Source organism: Cheilinus undulatus, linkage group 14 (assembly GCF_018320785.1).
Source record: "Cheilinus undulatus linkage group 14, ASM1832078v1, whole genome shotgun sequence".
Lineage (NCBI taxonomy): Eukaryota > Metazoa > Chordata > Actinopteri > Labriformes > Labridae > Cheilinus > Cheilinus undulatus.
In genome coordinates this window covers 20,999,930-21,022,189 of record NC_054878.1, presented here as the reverse complement: position 1 = coordinate 21,022,189, position 22,260 = coordinate 20,999,930, and the positions used below count along the sequence as shown (strand labels likewise).

The following is a 22,260-nucleotide window of genomic DNA, read 5'->3' as shown; positions in this document are numbered from 1 at the left end:
CAGGCTGTGACTTTGCACACTGTGTTCCCAAGCTAAAAAAGGCGATGAACAAAAAATCATAACATGTACTTCAGAGTGTTTTTTTTTTATTCCACATTGGGGACTCATTCTTGTTCAGGAAGTTGAGAACAACTCTGCTGCCACTCCTTTCTTTTTTAAAAAGCTGGTTGTCATGAAAATGCCAAAGCCACAATGCAGTCAGATCAGAGACAGGTTTATCAGACAGCCAAATTTTTTCAAACTTTTTAAACTAATTTATTTTCTCCCAAGCCTTTCTCCTCTCTGACATCATTCGTAACTTGTTTGTGAGATATCAAACCATAAAGACTAAAGCACATGATAAGCTCTTGACAGTTTGTTGAATAAGACCAACATTTTGTCCATTTCAAGGATAATCTAAACCAACACCTTGATTTAAGACATTTGCAACAGAACAAATGAGAAAATAAGGGAAAAATTACAAAAATATAAAAGACACAACAAAAATAAGATACATTGCCAGATGTTTAGGTTAGATTTCAGTGTTGTTCTAATGTTGCAGAAAGATCCTGGCAGTGATTTAAATGTGGCCAAGTTTGAAACAGATGAATCCTGAGTCTAAAAGGTTTTAGCAGATCTCCTGAAACTATGTGGTGAAGACAGAAAGTTAAGACTTAGATGAGTTTTAAGATTAGGAAAAGGCTGAGTAAGGCTTTCTGGAAGAGCAGCAAGATCTGCAACATCCTGCTGGCACGCCATCAAAGCTTGATCCAATGCGGGGTCAGCAGCAGTTGGGCTAATGGTCCCTAATGTAGTGTTCACTCAGAGCAGATGGGGCTGCTGGGAACAGAGCCAGGCGCACAGAGCGAGGAGGGCAAGAGGCCCCTGGTGTCATGACAGGGGTTTGGGGCGGGGGTCACAGAAAACATGGTGTGGAATCATTGCTGTCATTGGTAACGATGGTGAAAGGTGAGTTGTGATGTGTGTCAGTGGTTGTGACTGGTTGGCTGGTTTGGGTCGGGGGGGGCACTGACATGTTTGAGTTGGGGGGGGGGCTGGGATGCTTAAAGAGAGATCAACATGTCACCTCATCAGTGCCCCCTCCCAGCAGACATAACACCCACACACAAATACACACACCCCCCACACACTTTTTGCAGAACAGCTTAGGAGACATTTGGGGGATAGAATATCAAATTCGGCATTTCTCAATGTCTCCCTGGGCAGAGTTTGAGGTTTCAACTCCAGAAAATGTGTCAAAGAAATTTGAGATTTTCATATTTAGGGCAAAAGTTGCTATTGGAAGAAAAATCTTGTATTCCTCAATCCTCTGAAGACGAAAAGTGGACCTGAAGGACTTTTCTGCTTTTTAGATGAAGACTTAAATAGAAGTGCATGTTTTACAGCATGTTAAATCCAAGAAAAAAGTTCAGTTTATTAGGTGTGGGTGACATGAGTTGAATTTTGATGGTTTCAGAATTAATAACAAAAGTGATCCAGGGAGGCTTGGCTTAACAAAAACAGTTATTTGAAAAACTTTTGTTACTGACATCTGTGCAAGACACAAACCAATACTTTTCCTGTAATAAGGTCAAAACTTTGTCAATGTGGACAACACATCTCTGTCTCCCCTCTTGTACAGAAGTGAAGTCAAATTAGCCTAATGACAAGTACTAATATATTGTGCTGGTAATGTGATTAAGAGCCAGAACATGAGCAGACCAGAGCTGGCTGATGGAACCACGGAATTGACACACCTTTTCCACAAACTGGTACTAACATTGAATTTACTGATAAAATGTCAAAGATCCCTCAGACCTGTACGGTTAACAACAGAAGGGATGTTTGTGTTAGTTGAATGCTCTTAGTCATGAAAAATTGTATGATTGTATTGTAAGTTTTAGGGTTTTTTTCATGCCTTTCCTCGTTTAGGGCTCTATCCACAGTTACGTTTTTTTGTTTGTTTGTTTGTTTTTTGTTTTTTTGTGCTAGAAGAGCTCATTTTCTGTCCAATCCAATGTGTTGCGGTGTTGTCAATGCTCAGAGTCCTCAGTGCAAAACTACCCTCGAATAAAGGAAAACATTCTGCCACAAAGCTATTTAAAAACCTTATAGTTACGACGCAGGAAAGCAAAAGTCAGCTGTTTTGACCTATGATAGTTAGAAGTGCTCTGAAACAGAAGTTGTTGGCACTAAGCAAAGCTGATCAATGGACTAGATTCCATGTCTGCTGTCAGGCAGATCCATCTAGCAAAGCTCCAACTGTAAATGTTTGTGGCCGATCTGGCATCATTTGAGGAGAACAACGCAGTACATACAGTCGTGGTTTAGTCGTACTGCAAGCCAGTAAACACTGGCTGTCACTGGTGATACGATTAGCTTGGTTGTAGCTATAGCTGCATAGCTGAACAGCATTTCTTTACTGAAAGAAGAGCAGAGAACTGCTCTGAAAGCTTTTCTTGGCAGAGAAGATGTCTTTGCTCTTCTCCTGACTTGCTTCAGAATGAGTTTGATTCCCCAGCTGGCTCCACTGTTAGTGAACAATGATAGTAGCTGCCTGTCGAGCTCATCTTATGTAGTTTACTCACCGGTGCATGTTCACTACATTATATGTTGTGTCACTTTGATGAGCGTATAAGGTACATAACAGACAAGGGGGGTGAGAGCAGGGGGGCCCAGAACAGCCAAACACCGCCAAACATAAATAACAGCAATAAATGCTAATTAATAACTGCTAATAGTGAAATAATTATAGCTGAAAATTGTGTATTTCTTGACAAAGTGGCCTTCACTGAACTGATTACAACAAAACTACTAAGAAAAAATGACTACTTGATAATGACTAATCATCACAACAGAACCATTTCTATATACAGACTATGGTATGAAAAAGTAAGATGCTTTGGTGAAAAGAAATGTTTTTAGTGTCTGAGAATGCAATGAAACGTGCTTCATGAAAACAACCTTAGAATTTTCTCCTCTCCCTTCTCTCCAGGAGTACATGGTTTATCGTAAGCACACCTACATGCGCCTGGACGGATCCTCTAAGATTTCTGAGCGCAGAGACATGGTGGCAGACTTCCAGAGCCGGTGGGTACAGAAAAATATGATCTAAAATGTGTGTGTGGGTGTGCATGAAACCAAAAACTCTCTTCTTCCATGAATTACAGCAAATCTGCCTTTCTTCTATATCGCTGCATTAAGTGAACCATTTAATCTTGCATGTGTAGATCCAAAAATGCACATGTGTGTATGCATTTACTACTGAGTGCAACCCTCTGGTTTACATTAGTAAGCAGCTCTAATGCACTAGTGCTCCTCTGGTTCTTGTGAAGGTGAGACAGTGTGTGGTTTATTGAAGCAGCTTTACTTTGGTGCGCTCTAAAATATCATGAATCATATACCCTTCTCCTCTCAAGATTTCTCCTCTTTAAATTTAATATGCTGGAGAAAACTGTGCCAAACCCTCGTCTGCTGCCAGGGATGGTTCTTAGATTGCACTTTAACTTAATTTTGCGCTCTGATTTCATATGCAATTGTATTTCACGGATGTAAATAATACCTTTCAATTCTCTCTGTGTTCCTCTCTCCTCCCGTAGGACGGATATCTTTGTCTTTCTGCTGAGTACGAGGGCTGGAGGGCTTGGCATTAACCTGACTGCTGCTGACACTGTGAGTCAACAGGACATTACAGAACAAAACCCCCCTGATTCAACATCAAAGCTTGTTCAACAAAAATTTTTACCTAATTTGCCAAAAGCTGAGCCAGAATAAAGTGTCTCAATAGTTTGGAATAATCAGTCTTTATGCATTAATAACATGTTTACATAAACTGCTGTATGAATGTGTTGAATGATGATTTCTTAGTCTATTAACATCTCTTAGCACAATCTCTTTTTCTGTCCCTGTAGCCTCATTCAAATGGGCTTAGCTTTTCTGATGATGAGTTTTGAATGATTATTAAAACAAAACATCCATCCTGTCAAAGTGCAGTCCTTTTGGGATAATAAATTCCTGAATTTGTTTTGGAAAATAAAGAATAATAAGGATGTTTGCATCACACAAATTGAACCGTGTTATAAATAATAATAATACAGCAGAATTAAATGTGAAAAATCTTGCAGATAATTGTAACTTTTTGTTTTGTTTTCCTCTAGGTTATTTTCTATGACAGTGACTGGAACCCCACAGTGGACCAACAGGCCATGGACAGAGCGCACAGGCTAGGCCAGACGAAGCAGGTCACTGTGTATCGCCTCATCTGCCAGGGGACCATTGAGGAGAGGATCCTACAGCGTGCCAAGGAGAAGAGCGAGGTCTTAAACACAGGCACACATTCAAACACAAATACACCAAAGAGTAACAATAAATGTGCAGTTTAATAAAGACTGCATTCCTGGGCGCTGATGGCCTAGTGGTTCAGTCATGACCCATAGATATAATCGGCATCAAGCCACAGTTGGAGGCAAGGAGTCCCATGGGAGAAAATAATCTCTCCTAGCCTGTAGCACTGCAGATGCAATGATTTTAAACTCCAGTACTAATGCTAACAATCTGTAATGTCCTACATTGAGTCATTAATATTAAATTTAGAAGAAAAAACTCATAACTTATCAGAATAGTTAGATTATTGTCGGTATATCATACACAACTGGACGAGGATCACACCTCATGTCCCTACATGACATTCCCAGTCTTCTTTTTCTACTGGGTTGATCACCTGGTGAGAGATAAAATCCAACTCACTGTAGATATAACTAATTACACTTAATTTAATACAATAAACCCAGTGTTCAAGGTACCCATGAAACAATCAAAAAAATTTTTGGATGAGATGTCCATCATGGTTAAATTGTATAAAGTATTCATCTTCTTGGATGTTTTACCATTCTGTGACTCATTTCCTGGAAGTCATTTCAAACTCTATCTCCTGGTTTTCCTTTTCCATCCACTATTTTCTCTGAATAAAGTCAAAGGCTCAAAATCAAGCTAGAATAAATAATTTAATCCAGCATTTATCTTGTTCAACCAGTGAATAAAAAATATGTTATCCCACAGCAAATATTAATTCCTAACATGGCTGATTAATGTGTCCTTACTTTTCTGCTCTTGTGTATTAAGATCCAAAGGGTGGTCATCTCTGGAGGCAACTTCAAACCAGACACACTCAAACCCAAAGAGGTGGTCAGCCTGTTATTAGACGATGATGAGCTGGAGAAGAAACGTGAGTATTTTCAAACGTACAAGTCGATATCTTCTACTTGATTTAAAATCTATATGGTCAAAAGAAAATTATAATTGGTTGTGTTTTCTCCTGCAGTGCGTCAGAGACAGGAGGAAAAGAGGCAGCAGGAGGAGAGCAGCAAGGTGAAAGAGCGCAAGAGAAAGAGGGAGAAATATGCTGAGAAGGTATCGTATAACATTATCACCTGGAACATCAAACATCAGCAGCTGTTGGATGATTGATCATAGAGGGAATGTGTGTACTAGATAAGAAGAAGAAAAGAGCCTGAAAGAAATGTGGCACGTTACAATGAAAAGTAATGATGTGAGGAAAATGGATGAAGTATTCAGGAAAGGCCTAAATAAGCTGCAAAACATGCTAATTTGTTCTGAAGATGGTCCCAAAAGAGAGAGTTAAATGTTTTCCCCTTGAGAGTGTAAATTATCATCACATTACAAACTCTTTCTATATTATGACATTAAAAAATTTCTTAAAAGATGACATTTTAGCCATGGGGTAGCTAATATTAAAACCCATTAAGTGTCTAAAACAGAAAGGGTTCATCCTCTGGAGGAATTAAGCTGTCATGCAAGCTGCATTTTAATCTAACTTTAAGTAGTAAAGCTTTGTCTTTTATAAAGCAGTAAAGTTTGACCTTTTCTCTTGTTAACCAAAGGCAGAGTCACAGAAAACATTTGGTGTTTTTCTCTGAGGACATTTTTTATTGGGAGCTCATTTGATGAAATCCAGCCATTCGTTAAAGATACCTTGTCTTACATTAGAGTAGCGCTAGCTGTGAGGTCAGAGGGTGATGAGGAACGTTAGATATCATCCTCTAGGAGACATGCAAATCAATTTCTTTGCAATCTGTCCGTACTAGTTGAGTTATCAGAGTCTAAACTCAAGTTTGACAGGCAGACTTTTTCAACACTTGACATTTGTTAAAGGTTTAAGTTTTAAATAAGAGATGTGGGATATAGCACAACAAATTAATAAAATCTGTGAAATCTAACCTGTTTCATTAACATTTTCTGCTTCTTTTTTCTGCAGAAGAAGAATGAGGAGTCAGAGAACAAGAGGAAAAAAGAGGTGAACTTGGTCATTTCTCATGCGCCGTCAGCTGATAACTCTAACCTGTCTGCAGACGGAGACGACTCGTTCATCAGTGTGGAGATGGACTCAGCCATGCCCAGTCCTTTTAGTGAGGTGAGGGAAGACAGAAGGCATTACTTATCAAAGACAAAGGCAATTGTATGTGATGCTCCTAACTCAGTGTACCTCGAATCTGCCTGTTGTTTTCTCTTGATATTTACTTCTTTCGTTGGTAATGATTTCTTGTCATGTAATACTTTGGTTTTTCATCCTATCCCTCTGCCACTTCTCTTTCCCTCTCTAAATTCCTTCAACTTCCTTTACTCCTTACTTTCATTCTCTTTTATATTCTGTTCTCCCCTCTCTTTCTTTTCCTTTTTGCCTTTTTCCTCTGCTCTTTCCCTCGACTGTACCAGCCTGTTTCCCTTGTTCCCCATGGTGCTGACTCCCAGCCTGTGTTTGTGTCTGTGTCTGCTCCCTTGCATGGTCAGATCTCTCTGAGTAGCGAGCTGCAGCCCGGATCTTTACCCCCGGATGCTGATGCAGATGAGAGCAGCAGCGATATGCTGGTCATCGTGGATGATCCAGTGTCCTCTGCACCACAGTCTCGGGCAACCAACTCTCCATCCTCTGTGTCAGGATCAGTCTCTGACAACATGAATGGTAAGAAACTTAGTTTAGTGAATCTTTGACAGAGTTTTCTGTGACTTAAACAATTATTTTGCAAATATTTCATGTTAACAATGGAGTTACAAATATTTCAAATTTTTAATCTCTGTTATGGGTATGTTACATTTTGATAAGCAATGGAAAATAAAGGGGTGGGACAAAGTCATGTTCTACATGACATTAGTGACATGATGTATGGGGATGTAGATACCTGTTGCTCTGTGGAAAACTTTGCTAACTCTATAGTACCTTCAGACAAATGTAGACATCTTGTCGATCTATTTAACATTGAGTTGATAAGCCTCTCAGGATACCTTGTATCAGTGTTGCCTATACTCTATATACATTGTTTGACCTTTTTTCTAATATAAAAAAAACAGGAAATCAACAATCAGAATCAACATTTTTTTAATGAAGGTCAAAACTATGAATCCCCAAAAACTATGAATTCAAAGCTACAATATAGTGCTGCTCTGATTTATTGTTACATAACCCAGAGAAAGAATCTGATTTCTTCTTTAACCATTAAGATGTACTGTTAGCAGTTTTAACTTATGAAACAGTCTAAATTTAGACTAATGACTCTTCATGACCTACAAAAACAAACTAGCCTATCATCAGCTTGAAGATTCCCTGTTTCTTTAGAGTGGTAGTTATTTTTTCATGTCAGTCACTAGTTGGAGTCAGACAAAGTAATGTAGAGTATGCAGACCATAAGAGGCTATGTTTACATTAATCCAGACAAAGTTTCACAGTGAGAAGCACATTAGTAAGCTGAAAGGAAGCAGTAGGAGGGTTTCCTTTATAGAGTTCTGCACATATAAATTACATACAGGAAAGGATCGACAAAGAGATAATTTATGCTGTTTTGTTCACAGTAGCTCTCTTCTCACTGCTGGTTTGATTTAAACTTGTGTTTTACCTCTAGTTAAATAATCAAGAGAGTCTTTAAGCTTCAAAAACCTTAATTAAGTCCCAAATGTATCATATTATGAATGTAATTGCGTGCACAATATATTATTTATGATAAAATGTCAAAATGCTTATATTTTCTGTTTTCTACATCTTAGATAATTTCTGTACATTGTATCTGAGCTGGTATTCTTTCTAAAAGCTCTAAATGTGCCAAATAAAACATGACCCCCGTCATCACGAGGCAGTTTTATCATGTTGGAATGATGTCAGAGAAGCGAAGCAGACTTCTGTGTGCAGTAATAACGCCGGTTCAGTCTGTTCTCTTCACTATCAGGACTTGTGTTTTAATAGGCTTGCATCCATTAAAACAAGTAGTCTGGTACCTCGTATGTGTTTTTGTAGATTTACGAGGGTTTTATTTTGCTATGGCCACAGTGTTCCAGCATGTTCTGTTCCTTTGGATCCAGATAAAAAAGTGAGCCTATAGTTTATAAGGCTTTGACTGTATATTTGTACTTTGGATGCTTTGCAATAAGGTAATCCCTCCTAAATGCATGCAGCTTCATTGAAACCCTTTTGGGATTTATGGTGCAATGCTAAGAGGCTGCTGCCAGAGAGATTATTAATGACCCTACTAAATAGATAGAGCAGCCTAAGAGCAAGTTGGTGCTCTCAGAAATGTGAATTATGTTGTAATGAATGGTTTGAAGAAGGGAGCAATCTGCAAAACTTGGACAAGTGGTGAAAAGGGGAGGAAGAGTGAGATTAGGAGCTAAAGGGAGGAGACGAGTGAGGGATTTGTGGAGGGGTTTTCATGTGTGCCTCAGTGTTAGTGATGGGATAGGCTCATGTCCCCCTGAGAAGGGTTGTTTACCTCAGGGTGGATGGAAACATGCAAAGAAATGAAGACCAGTGGAGAGAGTGGGGTACTGGAAGGATTAGGTACATTGCCAGAGAGGCAGACATCAGTTTTTTAAACTGCACACGTAATGGAAAAAGAGCAATTTGCTTGAGCCTCTACTTATTGTAATCATTGGTTGGGATTTATGTGTAAATGATATAAAAACCACCAATGTAGTATCTATGAAGGACAAGGTTAAAGGGATACTTCAAGATTCTGGCAAATTTGCCCATTGCCATAATCCCTATAGTCTTAGTAATAGGTTCGTTACCTTTAGTTGTCTGTGCAAGCTATTTTTAGATCAGCGCTGCTGAGTTCGGAGCTGCTGTGCCAACTCAGTGGAGACAGACAGTATTTTTGGCTTTCCCTCATCAAACTCATCAAATACACAATCCAACAACTCCAAAACGCTCTTGCGGACAAGTTGTGACCTGCACATTCACCACGCTATGAAATAATAACGTATAATTATGTAACATTACGACACATGAAACGAATACTCTGAACTACCTTCCGAATAAACCACTGGACGGAGTGACACAGTGCGCGCTTGTGGCAGTGCTGTAGTTACTTGGTAGTTCTGGCTTTGCATTTAGCTTTAAAACATCTCTGTCTTGTAACGTTCCATGATTATTTCATAGCGTGGTGAATGTGCAGGTCACAACTTGTCCACGAGAGCGTTTTGGAGTTGTTGGATTGTGTATTTGATGAGTTTGATGAGGGGAAAGCCAAAAATACCATCTGTCTCCATAGTGTTAGTTGTGCAGCTGGTATATCAGTCACCCCAGATCTAGAAACAGCTTGCACCAACAACTAAAGGAAACGAACCTATTACTAAGACTATAGGAATTATGGCAATGGGCAAATTTGCGAAAATGTTAAAGTGTCCCTTTAAGGCTGAAGCATCTGATGACTGCCTCGTGAGATTTCTGGATGCTCTATCTCTAATGGCCATTTCAGACTGGCAGCGTGAAATGCACATCTTGGCGACAACACTGCCTGATTTTCAGTTTATTTGTATGCTAACAAGTCAGGGCTTTCAGACTGCCTGCATGAGCGCCACATCTTACATGTGAAGAATCTAGAGAATTGAGATCTCACCTATGCAGTTATTGGCCAAAATAGACAGAAAAATGATAGAGAGCCATATTTATCTTGTTTTTGCAAATGCGTCCACATTTATAGCATATGTTAGCAATCTGTTTCTTGATGACCCAGATGAAGGCCACAAGCTAAAACAAATCTGCTTAATAAAGATGTTCTCTTAAGTTTTTTGTGAAGCTTTCTGTTTTTACAACACAATATTCCACAGGAGAGGTAAACAGTTAGTGTACTATTCTGATTTTTGCTTTTCAAAGTAAAAGCCCGGTTTAGCATTTCTTTGGAGAAACTTGCATCAATGGTACAGAATGCTTTTATTTTGAATTGTTCCCGGCACAGTTCCCCTATACACTGCATCAAGTCACTTGTATGGAGGTTTATTGAGGTAAAAGTTATGAAGAATGATGGGACTTTAACTGCAGGGAGATGCAGCTAACACACAGCATGCTCGTACCTAGTATGAAAGCTGGCATGACGGTGTGCCGTATGGACAGGTGAGACAACTGCCAGTCTAAAACAGGCATAGGGGCGTTTAAGCATGAAGGATGATTGTTTCATACTGTGCCAGGGAGCAAAGCTACACCCAGTGTTGTGATTGTGATTTTTACGCAATTTTTTTTTTGTCAATCTGCACGTATTTCTCTATGAACAAGCAAAAAATCATTTTATTTTATAACCCAATATTAGGCTAGTCTTATTCTTATTCAGCCATATTTTTAGTAAGACAAATAAAAACAAGGTAAGTAGGATTTTTTGCAAATTATTCTAGGAAAAACTGACACTTGAATAGTTGCATAATGTGTGGCACATATTTCTGCTGCAAAAAATGTATTAAACTGGTATTTTGAAACATATTTCAAGTTAAAGAAATATTGCCCCTTCTTTAAGTTGAAATTTACACTAGGACACATTGCAGTTTAATCTAAATTTCAATTAATTGGCCAGCCCTAGAAGGTGTCTATAGGTTTTAAAATCCACCAACAAGAAGGAAGATGAAACAAGATAGCAACGACTTGGGTTGACATTTGGTTATACTCTGTGCAGACAATCAAGTCCCATCCTCCTGACTACTATGGATGTTTTTAGCATCTTTAAGATGCCAACATATTCCCTTTTCTTACTTCAACATCTCCTGTGCAATTCAGAGTATAAGTACATGCTGTACGGGTGTACCTGAGCCCAAAGTGCAGATGGCCTAGTGGTTAGGTTGCTCTCCATGGAAATGGGAGGCCCAAGTTCAAGTCTGTGGCTCTTTCCCCGCATGTCATTCCCCTTTCTCTTTCCCTATTTCAGGCTCTATCTGCTGTCCCATCTTTCAACAGAATCCATCTATCAGTTTTCTTCAAAAAAAACCCTGATTTTTCTGATTTTGTGTTTGTCTTCTATCTTCAGGGGTGTCAGTCTCTGATACCATCAGCCCTGGCAGAGGCAGATCTGGGCGGAGTCGGGGGCGGCCTAAAGGCTCAGGAGGCGGAGCCAAGTCTGGAGGAAAAGGACGTGGGCGCAAGTCAACAGCAGGCAGTGCTGCAGCTATGGCAGGAGCCATGGCTGGTGCTGCTGCTGCATCTGCAGCAGCTTATGCTGCTTATGGTTACAGTGTTTCTAAAGGTGAGTGGGCAAAATCAGATGAGATACTATAATTATTTTTATTATTATCATTGCCTTGCTACAAGTATTCTTTATGCCTTCTCATTTATGGAAAACCTTTTTTCTTATTTAAAAAAAAACATTTATTTCCTAAGTTGTAACACACATGTTGCTTTACTTTAAACACTCAGCCTTGGCAGAGAAAAATCTGCTGTCAATATCAATTTAAACAGTATGTTACAGCTGTGAGCTGCATCCAAACCAGTATTACATACTGATTCAAAGCAGGTTTCAACTTGAGTTCACACTGGGAAACACAGCAATGTTAAGTCGCTCTAAAGCAACAGAATGCTGTCATAAAACTTTTGATTTAACTGAAGACTTGCAAAGAGGTTTTCGATTTCTTACAGCTGGAAATTATTTTTTTTAAGTTAAAGAGGCTGTAAATACTTTGGTGAACATCCAAACAACAGATAGCCAATAAATAAAAATAAATATATGTCATATTGCCTTTGTGGTGTGTAGTTGGCAGTCAACTTCCTAAATCTCAGTAAGATTGACAAGTATAGCATTTCTTTTTTATATAAAATGGTTATTACATAAATATTTTGATAAACTGAGTGCCAAAACTGCTGACTGGGACTGTTTCAATACCAGGAATTCTCATATAAAGCTGTTTTCCTGAGAACAAAAAAAGGTCAATGTGAACCAAGGCTCTGTATAAAAATACATATTGTTCACGTCAGACCAAAACCCTTATATCTCAGATTTTCATGATTTATTTATTTTTTTCATAAAAACTGGACAACAGACACATGGTTAGTCTCATAAGGGTCTGAAGGACTATCTCAGAACAATAAGATGCTGATGGAAGTAGCACTGTGAAAATGAACATTCACTTTATATTTCATGGTTTGAAACAAATGAAGACACAAAGATAGTCTGGAGTTAAAACCAAATGATTAATGGGAAAAACATGTTTCCATCTGCTGCTGAAGTAATGATGACAATACCTGAGACCTTACAGTATGTTTAAGTAAAGCACCACACTGAGCATGCCCCTGTCCTTCCTTCTAGTGGGCCTCTCTGCATCCAGCCCTCTGCAGCCTTCCCTGGGCCGGTCTGGTACCAGCCCAGCTTTCAACCCAAGCAGAAGCTCCTCCCCCCAGATCAAAGGAGGCACCTCGGCCCCAAGCCCCCATAAACAGCTGACCCCCGGGCACCACCACCTTCACCACAGCAGCCACGGAGCAGTCAGGAAGGGCAAGGGCCCTGCTGGTCCCGGGGCTCGATAATGCACTCATAAACCCCGTACATACGCACAAATGCTCGCACACAAAACAACACATGACTGACCTACTCTCACTGTGACCCCCACAGACACACTACGTCTAAAGTATCTGATGATGAATACAGTTACTAAAACTCACCACAGCTTTAGTGATAAAGCTATGTTTCCAACAAAAAATACCAGGAACTTTTGTGGTGCTTTTCCACTTTGTGGCACCAGCTCAACTCATCTTGAATCTACTGATTTTCTGTTAATGATCATAACTGGTACCTGGTGCTTTTTTTGGTATCGTCTCTAACAAGGTTCCATCCAAGCTGAGCTGATACTAAAACGTGACACTGCTGAACCAGAGTAATGTCACTAGGAGCATCATGAGTGGGATATCCAACACAGAAATCTACCCCCTTTTTGTGTTTGCTTTGTACTACTGTACAGCTTCCCAAACTGTCCTGTGCTTTTCAACACCATTTTTTCTTGCTGGAAGTAAATTTCTCTGGAACAAAAGTAGCCTCGTTTCTGTGGCAAAAAGCCATTCATCACTATCACTATTGCCTCAATGTCCTCCATTATTGTTGGTGTAGATGTCATGGCAGTTTCCCACACCTGCACTATGATGGCCTCGCCTTCATTGAGGTTGTAATTAAAAACAAAGTGCCTGGTACCAAAACTGAGTAGAGTTGAGTCTAGCTGGAACCACATTAGGAAAAGTACTTATAGCTACAGAAGCAGCTTCTCAAGGGATTTAAGGTTCCTCCAGCCCATTTAAGCTGTATTTACACCAAGGACTTATGAGGTGAAGATTAGGCAAACTAGACACAACAAGTTTCATGTAAACAAGAAATGTTCAGTGCTGCAAGTCCTATCCAGAAGTTCATGCACCCTCAGAAAGTACTACTCCTTAGTCTGGGAACTTTTGGGGGTAAAATTATACTTCCTGGGACTTAATGTGTTTCCACTTCAGGGATTGGGGTCTTCACTGAGTGCTAAGACTGTCAAAATGTCCCATACTTGAATACTTTTTAACAACCAATAATTCAAATAAATGCAACTGTCTTTTTTCCACTGGTTGATGGTGTTTAAAAGTACCCATGATTGATCAAAAGAAAAATAGAAATACTTCAAAAATTTTAACCAGGAGTTGTCACAGGCACAATACAGAAAGCAGCAGTGATTCATTTAAATCCAAGACTGGCCAAGACAGTCTGGCTGCAGACTGCCACTCTCAGACCATTCATCTGAGACGCCATATATCTCAGAGCAGAAATACAGACAAAAACATTCTAAATAGAAGCAGAATAAACTTCTGTTTTGGGTTAGGGTAAGGGTTAGGATGCCAAAAGTTAAAAGTCAAAAACTTGACATAGAAAACCTGACTACAAAGCGGTTATTAAAGCCAAATTAATATTCTGCCTTTTAGGAAGAAAGCTCTTCGGCCAGTAAAACACTCTGAGCAGCAAGCATAGCTTACAGCGTTCCACCAACTACATAAACAGAGCTAAGTAGATAACAGAGCTACATAGCTAAAGCTAGGCTCTCAAAGCAGCAATTTAAGATAACTGTCAATGTTATCTGCATAGCTGAGTAAGCTTTAGCTTATCAATTGTAGCTAAAGCTAACTTACCCATATATAATGGAGCTATGTAACTAACATAGCTTAATCTAAGTTCACAAAGCAGCTATGTAAGCTACATAGATACATTTTCTGTATAGCTATGTAAGATTTAGCTTTGATTGCTAAAGCTCACATTACTAAAGCTAACTTAGCTATAGATAAAAGAGCTACCTAGCAAAAGATAAGATCCCAAAGCAGCTAAGTAAGCTACATAGGTACGTTTACCTTTGTAGCTACTTTAGCTTTTGCGACATGACCTAAAGCTCATGTTGTTAAAGCTAACTTAGCTACATTGACTTATGTAGTAACATTAACTATGTATCTAGCGTAACTATGTTAGCTTAGCCAAAGCTTACAAACCTAAAGCAAGCAACTGTGTAACTTATAAAACATGTATGTACATAATTTAATCCTGGATTAGACCTATGGTCTTTTCTCTGGTAGATGTTTGAAATGTTGCTTACTCTGTAATGTTTGCTATGTAGTTATTTCATGAATGTAGCTGCTAGACCTTTTTTATAAATAAAGTGGATTTTTTTAAACAAAAACAGCTAAAACTTGTCATACGTTGTACTGGCAAATAACGGCAGTTTTTCTGGGACATACAGTGTGATGAAAGGTCCGTGAGAGTGACGGTCAGAGATGAACAGTCTGCAGCCAGACCCTTCTTGGGTCAGCTAATATTGACATTTCATAAGTCCTTTTGGCTCAGAAAGATGCAAAAGACACATGAATGTCTTTTAGAAAAGATGGTGGCAGTGACACTCACTGTCTACATTACACAAATACATTTGCAACATAAATATGGTTTAGACAGTGAATAGGAGTTAGCCTGCAATTTTTGGTAATTGGCAGCAACAGGATCTTTAATTTGAGGTGCCTAGGACTTGGTGTGGTGTGGTGTCAGTATCATTGGATTTCTACTGGTAACATATTGAGGTTTAAAAATCTGGTAGTATGACAACCCTACTGAGTACCTCCTGAAGTTCCTAGTCTCTTGCGAGGGTAACTGCAGTGGAAACCTAGTTTAAAGGACCTTCATCACACCTACAGACACACACAGTAATGTAAAGGTACAGTTCCCAGCAGCCTGGGGACAATTCATATTTTAATTTGTGGATAAAAATCAGTCTTGAGTTTTTTTTTTTTGCATTGTGACAAGAGTATTTCAAGTGCTTTTTGAGAAGACAAACTTTTTTTTATCCATGACAGGAAACTCCTTTGTTTTGCTACCCAGTTCTGATGTTCTGAAAAAGACGTGAAGTGGCGTTGGTAGCTTTAAGGGCTGTGAAATCCTTGTGTTGTCCAAGGAAGAGGGGTGAAAGAAGTTTCTGTCAAATGCACTGAGCCAAGTCTTCCGGTATTTGGTGTTATTAGTTCTTCTACATGTACATTAAGTTATTTAACTGTTGTGTAAAAATGCTCACTGCTAACTGGTGGATGAATCTGTATTCCACAGTGCATAATGTGAAACTTACCAACCAAGACTTTACCAAACCACATGTCCACAGCTTTTCTACTAAAGCTCTTATTTTTGTAAGAAAGATGTTAGGATCCAAACAAGTATTGCAGGCCTTAGAGTTTTGAAAATTTCTTGCTGTATGGACGGAAATTGTATCAGTTATATATATATTTTGTCCAAAATGATGTTAAATTATATTCCAAAATGATAAAGCAATGCTGCTAAGAGAAAAAGTATGAATTCATTCAAAGTATTTGGTTGTTTAATTGTTAATTTATTTGAGTTGTGTGAAAACAGGGGCAGTTCATGATGACTGTGAATGGGATTTTCAGCTGTAAAAACAGTGTAAAAATTGTACCGAAGCCATTTTTATTTTCAGAGGTTGTTTTCTTGTGATGAGAAGTCTGTGGTTCTCTTTGATGTCATTGATGTTTTAGATGAAAAAAAGGTTTGCATCAGTGTCCTAAGTTGAGCACTACATCTGTTCTAGGTTTGTTTGTTTTTGTGTTAATAGTGTGATTAAAATATGATGTTCTATATTGATGTACATAAGGATGAGAGCGACACTTTCCTCTGGCTTTCCCCTTGTTTGCCTGTCTATTTTTATAGCTCATGTGTACATATGACGAAATGCATATGCCATTTTACTAACAGGAGGAGCCAACCTAAAATAAAAGAGTGCTAAATTACTTGTTATGCTTTGTTGATTTATTCTTTTCTTTCAGTCACATAAGCATTACTAATTCTAGTCTACAATGTAGTTTTTATGATTTTTGGGGGGGCTTTTTATGCCTTTATTGAAATGACCCAACAGTGGAAAGAGTTGGAAAATCAGGGGCCAAAACTGGACCACCTACTTTGAGGACAACAGCCTCTGTACATGGGGCATGTAAACTAACCTCCAGCCCACCAGTGCCCTAATCTGCACCATTGCTACATATACAACTACTGTTCAAAAACAGCCTCTGCCTGCAAAACAGATGTTGAAATCAGTTATTACCTTCGCCAAGGAGGTTATGTGATCGGCAGGGTTTGTTACTTTGTTACTTTGTTAGTTTGTTAGCAACATAACTCAAAAAATTATGGACGGAGTTTGATGAAATATCAGATATCAAATATTTTCAAGAAATATCAGAAATGGCATAAGGAAGAACTGATTAGATTTTGGAGTGAAAAAATTCCTGGATCACCGTCTGGATCCAGGAATTTTTTGAAGGACTCTGTACTATTGGGAGATAGGGCTAATGGAGGTGTGCGCTCTCCGAATGCTTTTCTAGTTTATGGTTCTTTTTCTCTCTTTTCCCCTCCCAATAGGCGTTATGTTTCAGCTTTAGCCAGTAACAGTACCTTGTTTTTTCCTGACACCCTAAACAAATGCAGTTATAGATATTTAAATGTTACAGCACATATGTCCCTGAAACACAATGATCACTATCAATTATGAGAGCATGTATTGGACATGGGTCTATACACTTTATTTTTTGTTGTGTGTATTTTCAGGGTTGTTTTTCTCAAGATCTTGACTATTTAGATTAATATTATGGATGTCTTTCATGGTTTTGCAAGAAAAATATGAAGTGACCTTATCACAGAACCCCCCCCATCCCCCGCCCCCGATTTACATACAGAATACTGTGAATAAGTTCTTTTTTTTCCAACAAATTATATGTATTTTATTTTATTTTATTTTGTAGACATGCTTTTCCTTGAGCCATGCACAATATTATTAACATTATATCACTCCTAGTAGATAGCTCATAAGTGAACTACTGATAACACTTTACATTCATTTTTGTAATTTGTAAATGCTTTTCACCACTTTTTCTGCCACTTTGGGCCAATTTTCCCCCATCTTTGCCCCCATCCACCTATTGTTGCCTCTGCTTAACCTATTTTTTGCCACTATTGACCCCTTTGAATCACTTTTTATGCCAATTTCTGCAGTTTCAACCACAATTATTTTTTGTTTTATCTCACGTCCATTGCACTTGTTAGCTTTTTTCTGCCTGTTGTTGCCAATTTAAATCCTTTCTACCACTTTCTGCCTATGTTTTTGCCACTTTGACCCACTTTTTCCCATTTCTTATATTTCACCAATTTTTTTTTCCATTTTGCCACTTATAACCCATTTTTGACATTTTCTGCCTCTTTGTTGCCTCTGTCAACCCATTTTTGCCACTTTTAAATCCAATTTCAATACCTTTTCTGTCCATTTAAAAAAAATTCTTTGATAAGAGTGGTAATTATTCAGGTAAAAAATCAAATATGTTTATTACAGCTCAATGGAACACGATTTTGCTGATCTCCATGGGCCCAGAAAGCTCTCTCTCCCCTTCATGGGCAGCCTTGCTCTGATCTAAGGATGAACTGAGTACAATTTGAAAGTAAGAGGTCAGAAACCACTCCAACCCATCTTGACCAGCCACTGCACTTTCACTGTCTGGCCATTGTATACCTTGCAGAAGCATACAGTAGAAGCACCAAGGCCCAACCATAACCACCAATTTTAGTTGATGAGGTCTTGTTCTAAATGGATTGAACACCAAAAGCTCAAAGCTATGTTTCTGAAATGTATGAGCAGCAGAGCCAAACCTCAAAAGTGCACCTGCATTCACGTGATGACCATTTCCCATGGTTTGGTGTTGGGTCAGTATGACATCATCTGGATGAGTGTCCTCTGCAGTCCGTTGTTCCTGGTGCACCCTGACATGACCACAGAGCAGACTGTAAACACAGGACTTCCAGGTCTGAGCTTGTTCCCTGCCAAAGCTTATATAAGCCCAAGCACTGCGATACTCTTTGACTTGAATCTGTTTCCAGGGTACAAGCTGCTCCAGCCAACGTTTGGGAGTGTCTTATGTATGTTTGTATACTGTCTATGTGTGCTTTTCAGTGCCTGGTTCCAAGGTTTTAGTTTTCTGGATACTGCTGTTGCCTACATGAAGTTATGCAGACGGATCCCTAGAACTCATATGTAGAACATGCATGTACATGTGCAGATAACACATTATTTGGTGGTTAACTACCTTTGTAGTACATTATGACCCTTTAAATTGTCTCCTTTTACCTAGGTTCCTGTGATTCACATTTTTTTTTCTCAAGATAATTTCAAAGGATTTGTTAAAAAAAATTGCTTCAAGTTTCACACTTAACCATTTGTCCCCTACCTCCCAGATTCTTCAAAGAATTTGGTGGGAACTTTTTCACTCATCAGTCCACCTTTGTTACCTTTCCACTGATAGAATACAACGCAGCCATACAATATTGTTTACATGCATGCAAGTACTTCATAATGCCAGCATTTTCCCTCACAACAAAAGCTTGACAGTGGAAACAAATATGAGAGGTTTTACTGGAGCATTCATGGAGCTTGCGCTCCAAAGTGAACTGAACATGCTGGCTCATTGCAGGCACTGTGAGGCAAGAAAAAATACACACAAGAAAAGCTTGTTTTACTCATTTTTATTTGCCTTTGTCACTACACTGGATGAACAAATTGCGACTTAAAGTTGGAACAAACATTAAATTTCCATCTTGAGTGGACAGCATTTGATCTGTGCAAATAAAAACCTTAATGTGCAATAAAGTAAAAAAACTGCACAATCTTACAGTCATAAACCCGTGTGAACACATTTTTAACCATTGTACAAACATGTAGATAAACATGTCATGCTTAAGGGAAAAAAAACACAAACATCGTGCATCCCTTTTAGAAACACTTCAGTGGCATTTAATGGAATCAAGTACACTGGATTGTAGTGTGAAGATGAATTTTACAACTTAATGATGTATTAGCAGTACAGGTGAAAAGCCTCAGTGTTGTGTATGTGTGTTCATCCACTATCTAAGCTTATAAGACAAAGGGTACGAGCTACTGGGCTGCCAACAGAAAGGACACCACGGTCAGTGCTGCCTTCTCAATGGCAAATAGGTGGTGGTCTTCCACATGTGGGCAGCTGCTCCTCATGAACTCAGCCAGCCGGAGCAGATACTCCAGGTTGTGGCCCGTCTTCCCTCTGCTCACAGCGATCTGGATGCCAATCTCCTCTGGGCTGGCAGGCCCCAGGTAGAGTGGGTTGTCAGGGGTGGCGATATACAACATCGCCTGAACTGGGGCCTCGTCCTTCCCCTCAGGGAAGAAATCAACCATCTTGGTGATGTAGCCACCGCAGACCGTCTCGCGAACGTTGAGGTACTTGAGGGACTCCTCAACTTGGGAGCCGGTCACCTCGAATGCCACGCCCCAAGTGCTCGCCTGTTAGAAAAAGAAAGCAAGTTTAATTAACAGATTGTAGGATATTTATGGCAATTTCTTAGTTGATGTGGCACTAGTTTTCCTCTGACGTCACACTTAGTGTATGGGTTAAATCTACTTTTATATTCAATTGAGCAACAAAATACAGCACTTGTAAAACCATTGGCCATCATAATGGAAATATCTCACCAGCTTTCCTTAAGTCAGCTAGGAAATGGCAGAATGCTAGCAAAGCAATTTAACAACATTTGACAAGAAAATGTGCTATTTAACCACAAAATATACCCTCAATTTCAACCAGACCGACTACTTTGTTATCAGCTGCTGATACATTAACATAAGTTTACAGATTTTTTTGTAAGACGTCCAAATTATATATATAAAAAAAGAATCAAAGAAATTGTGCTAAAGCGGCATCAAACAGGCCACAGTTGGTTGTGACTCCAGAGGAAAATTCCAGCTGTTTGAATAAAATGCAAAGGAAATGTCTTTCCACTTACGTCATCATCTTCAATCAGCGTCACCACTCTTCCGGGCTGTAAGGAAAGGAAAAGAAACGGGTCACGTCATGGACAACGCCTCATTCAGTTCTAACAGCAGATGCGCCAACAAAAACCAAACCACCATCATGTTTAAAGTAAGCATAAACACTAAAATGCCTCACCATCTCGTCGTTGCCACGGTGGAAGTTGTCTCCGTGCCAGAATCGTCTCTTGTAGCCTTGAATGTAGCCGACCTTGCTCCTCCTGTATTTGAAGTCGGGCTTCCACACCAGCGACCCGTACCCGAAGATCCACAGGCTGGTCTTCCCGGTGATGATATCTTGAGGCTTCATTTTTGATCGATAGTGTTGGCGACGTATAGATGGAGAGATGGATTTACTCTTAGCTTAAAGCGATCAGCTAAATGACTAGCTAGCTAGTGTTAGCTTCCTCCGGTCCAGTAGGAGAGGTACCGGCTGGCTCGCAGGTATACCGCGTACGGTACTCGAGCCCAACTGCTTAGCAGTTGCGAAGATGGAATTTCGCAGTTGATTTTGCCTTGCACGATGCATTGCCATTGCATTACAGGTGCCGCATTATGCCTTAAAAATCCATGGCGGCCGCTTCGGCCTGCTGATCAGTTAAGGAAAAAAATCGAAAATCTTTTCGGCCAGCTGCTTTGCCGGCCGGTTAATCTACGGAGAAAACCGTTATAAATGAAATATCGAGGTCTAATTTAGAAGTAAATGAGTTAACGCCGCGCTTTTAGGCTTCTCTTCGCGAAGTTACACCGGCGGTTCTCGGCTTTTCCTCGATAATATGGCCGAGGCGATTCTTTCGTCTTTATACAGGCCAGCTAAAGTGGGCGGGTCCGTTTCTGTATTTTCGACCAATCACATTAAAAGAGGATGTCTTTGCTACCTTGATTTACCCAGTTAGATTTCGGTGCGCCGAATAAGGCAGGGCTTTCAACCCAACCGCTCATTCTATTGGCTCAGACTTATTTCTGGAGCCCTCCCACCTTTCATGATTATTGGCCTATTATCTGTCCGTCTACCTCACTCAATTTCTGATTGGACGCCCTTGTTGTCAATCTCTGAAATAGTTGCATATTGCTCAGACTTAAACTGGCTGATGCAACATTCCCCAGCATTTCAGGCCTTCAGCCAAAACCCTGAAGGCAACTTACCAAGACGTTGCATCAGACCTATGCTCTATAGGAGAGAGGTCTATATAGGGAGATGTACTGGATTTCACAAGAGATTTCACTTTTAGAAAAGTAAAACATTAAATGGTATTTCACAGAAACAAAACTTAACACAAATGAAATATAACACATTTAGGAGCCAAATTACAACAAGGACAGAACTCAGTCCAAATAGGCGGGTTGACAAATAATCAACTCACATGGAAGTTTACATGAGCCAGAACATGTGAAGGTTGTAATTTAGACCAACAGCTCAAATATCAAATTAGAGGTCACTGTCAGATGACCTCACCTCCACAGCATCAATCAAAGCAAATTTCAGAGAGAAAAAAAAGAGAGGGAAGGAAAGTCATGTTTCCCTAAATTAGCTTTATTGTGTAATCACAGTTTTTGTTTTTTTGTTTTTTTTTAATTGTTGACATTGTCTGTCTAAGAGCCTAAGACCCGCTCACCCATGGGTTTAGACTGGTATCTAACTCAACC

General features: G+C 39.4%; 2 protein-coding genes across 2 annotated transcripts in view; one reads left to right on the top strand and one right to left on the bottom strand.

The window, feature by feature from the left end:
- ino80 (INO80 complex ATPase subunit) overlaps window positions 1-16,522 on the top strand; it is a 60,347-nt gene extending 43,825 nt beyond the window's left edge. The window contains exons 29-37 of the mRNA XM_041805219.1: window positions 2,975-3,069; window positions 3,579-3,651; window positions 4,137-4,295; window positions 5,101-5,203; window positions 5,300-5,388; window positions 6,254-6,409; window positions 6,787-6,958; window positions 11,274-11,489; window positions 12,546-16,522. Of these exons, the coding sequence (XP_041661153.1) occupies window positions 2,975-3,069; window positions 3,579-3,651; window positions 4,137-4,295; window positions 5,101-5,203; window positions 5,300-5,388; window positions 6,254-6,409; window positions 6,787-6,958; window positions 11,274-11,489; window positions 12,546-12,763 (1,281 nt within the window). The 3' untranslated portion in view covers window positions 12,764-16,522. The remainder of the gene's footprint in view (window positions 1-2,974; window positions 3,070-3,578; window positions 3,652-4,136; window positions 4,296-5,100; window positions 5,204-5,299; window positions 5,389-6,253; window positions 6,410-6,786; window positions 6,959-11,273; window positions 11,490-12,545) is intronic.
- A 2,758-nt stretch (window positions 16,523-19,280) lies between these two features.
- On the bottom strand, window positions 19,281-21,374 carry chac1 (ChaC, cation transport regulator homolog 1 (E. coli)). Its single transcript, XM_041804645.1, has 3 exons — window positions 20,753-21,374; window positions 20,589-20,624; window positions 19,281-20,088 (listed from the first exon to the last, which is right to left on the bottom strand). Exons 1-3 carry the CDS (start codon window positions 20,921-20,923, stop codon window positions 19,705-19,707), a joined length of 591 nt encoding a protein of 196 aa, XP_041660579.1. The 5' UTR covers window positions 20,924-21,374; the 3' UTR covers window positions 19,281-19,704.
- Between the last annotated feature and the right edge of the window lie 886 nt (window positions 21,375-22,260).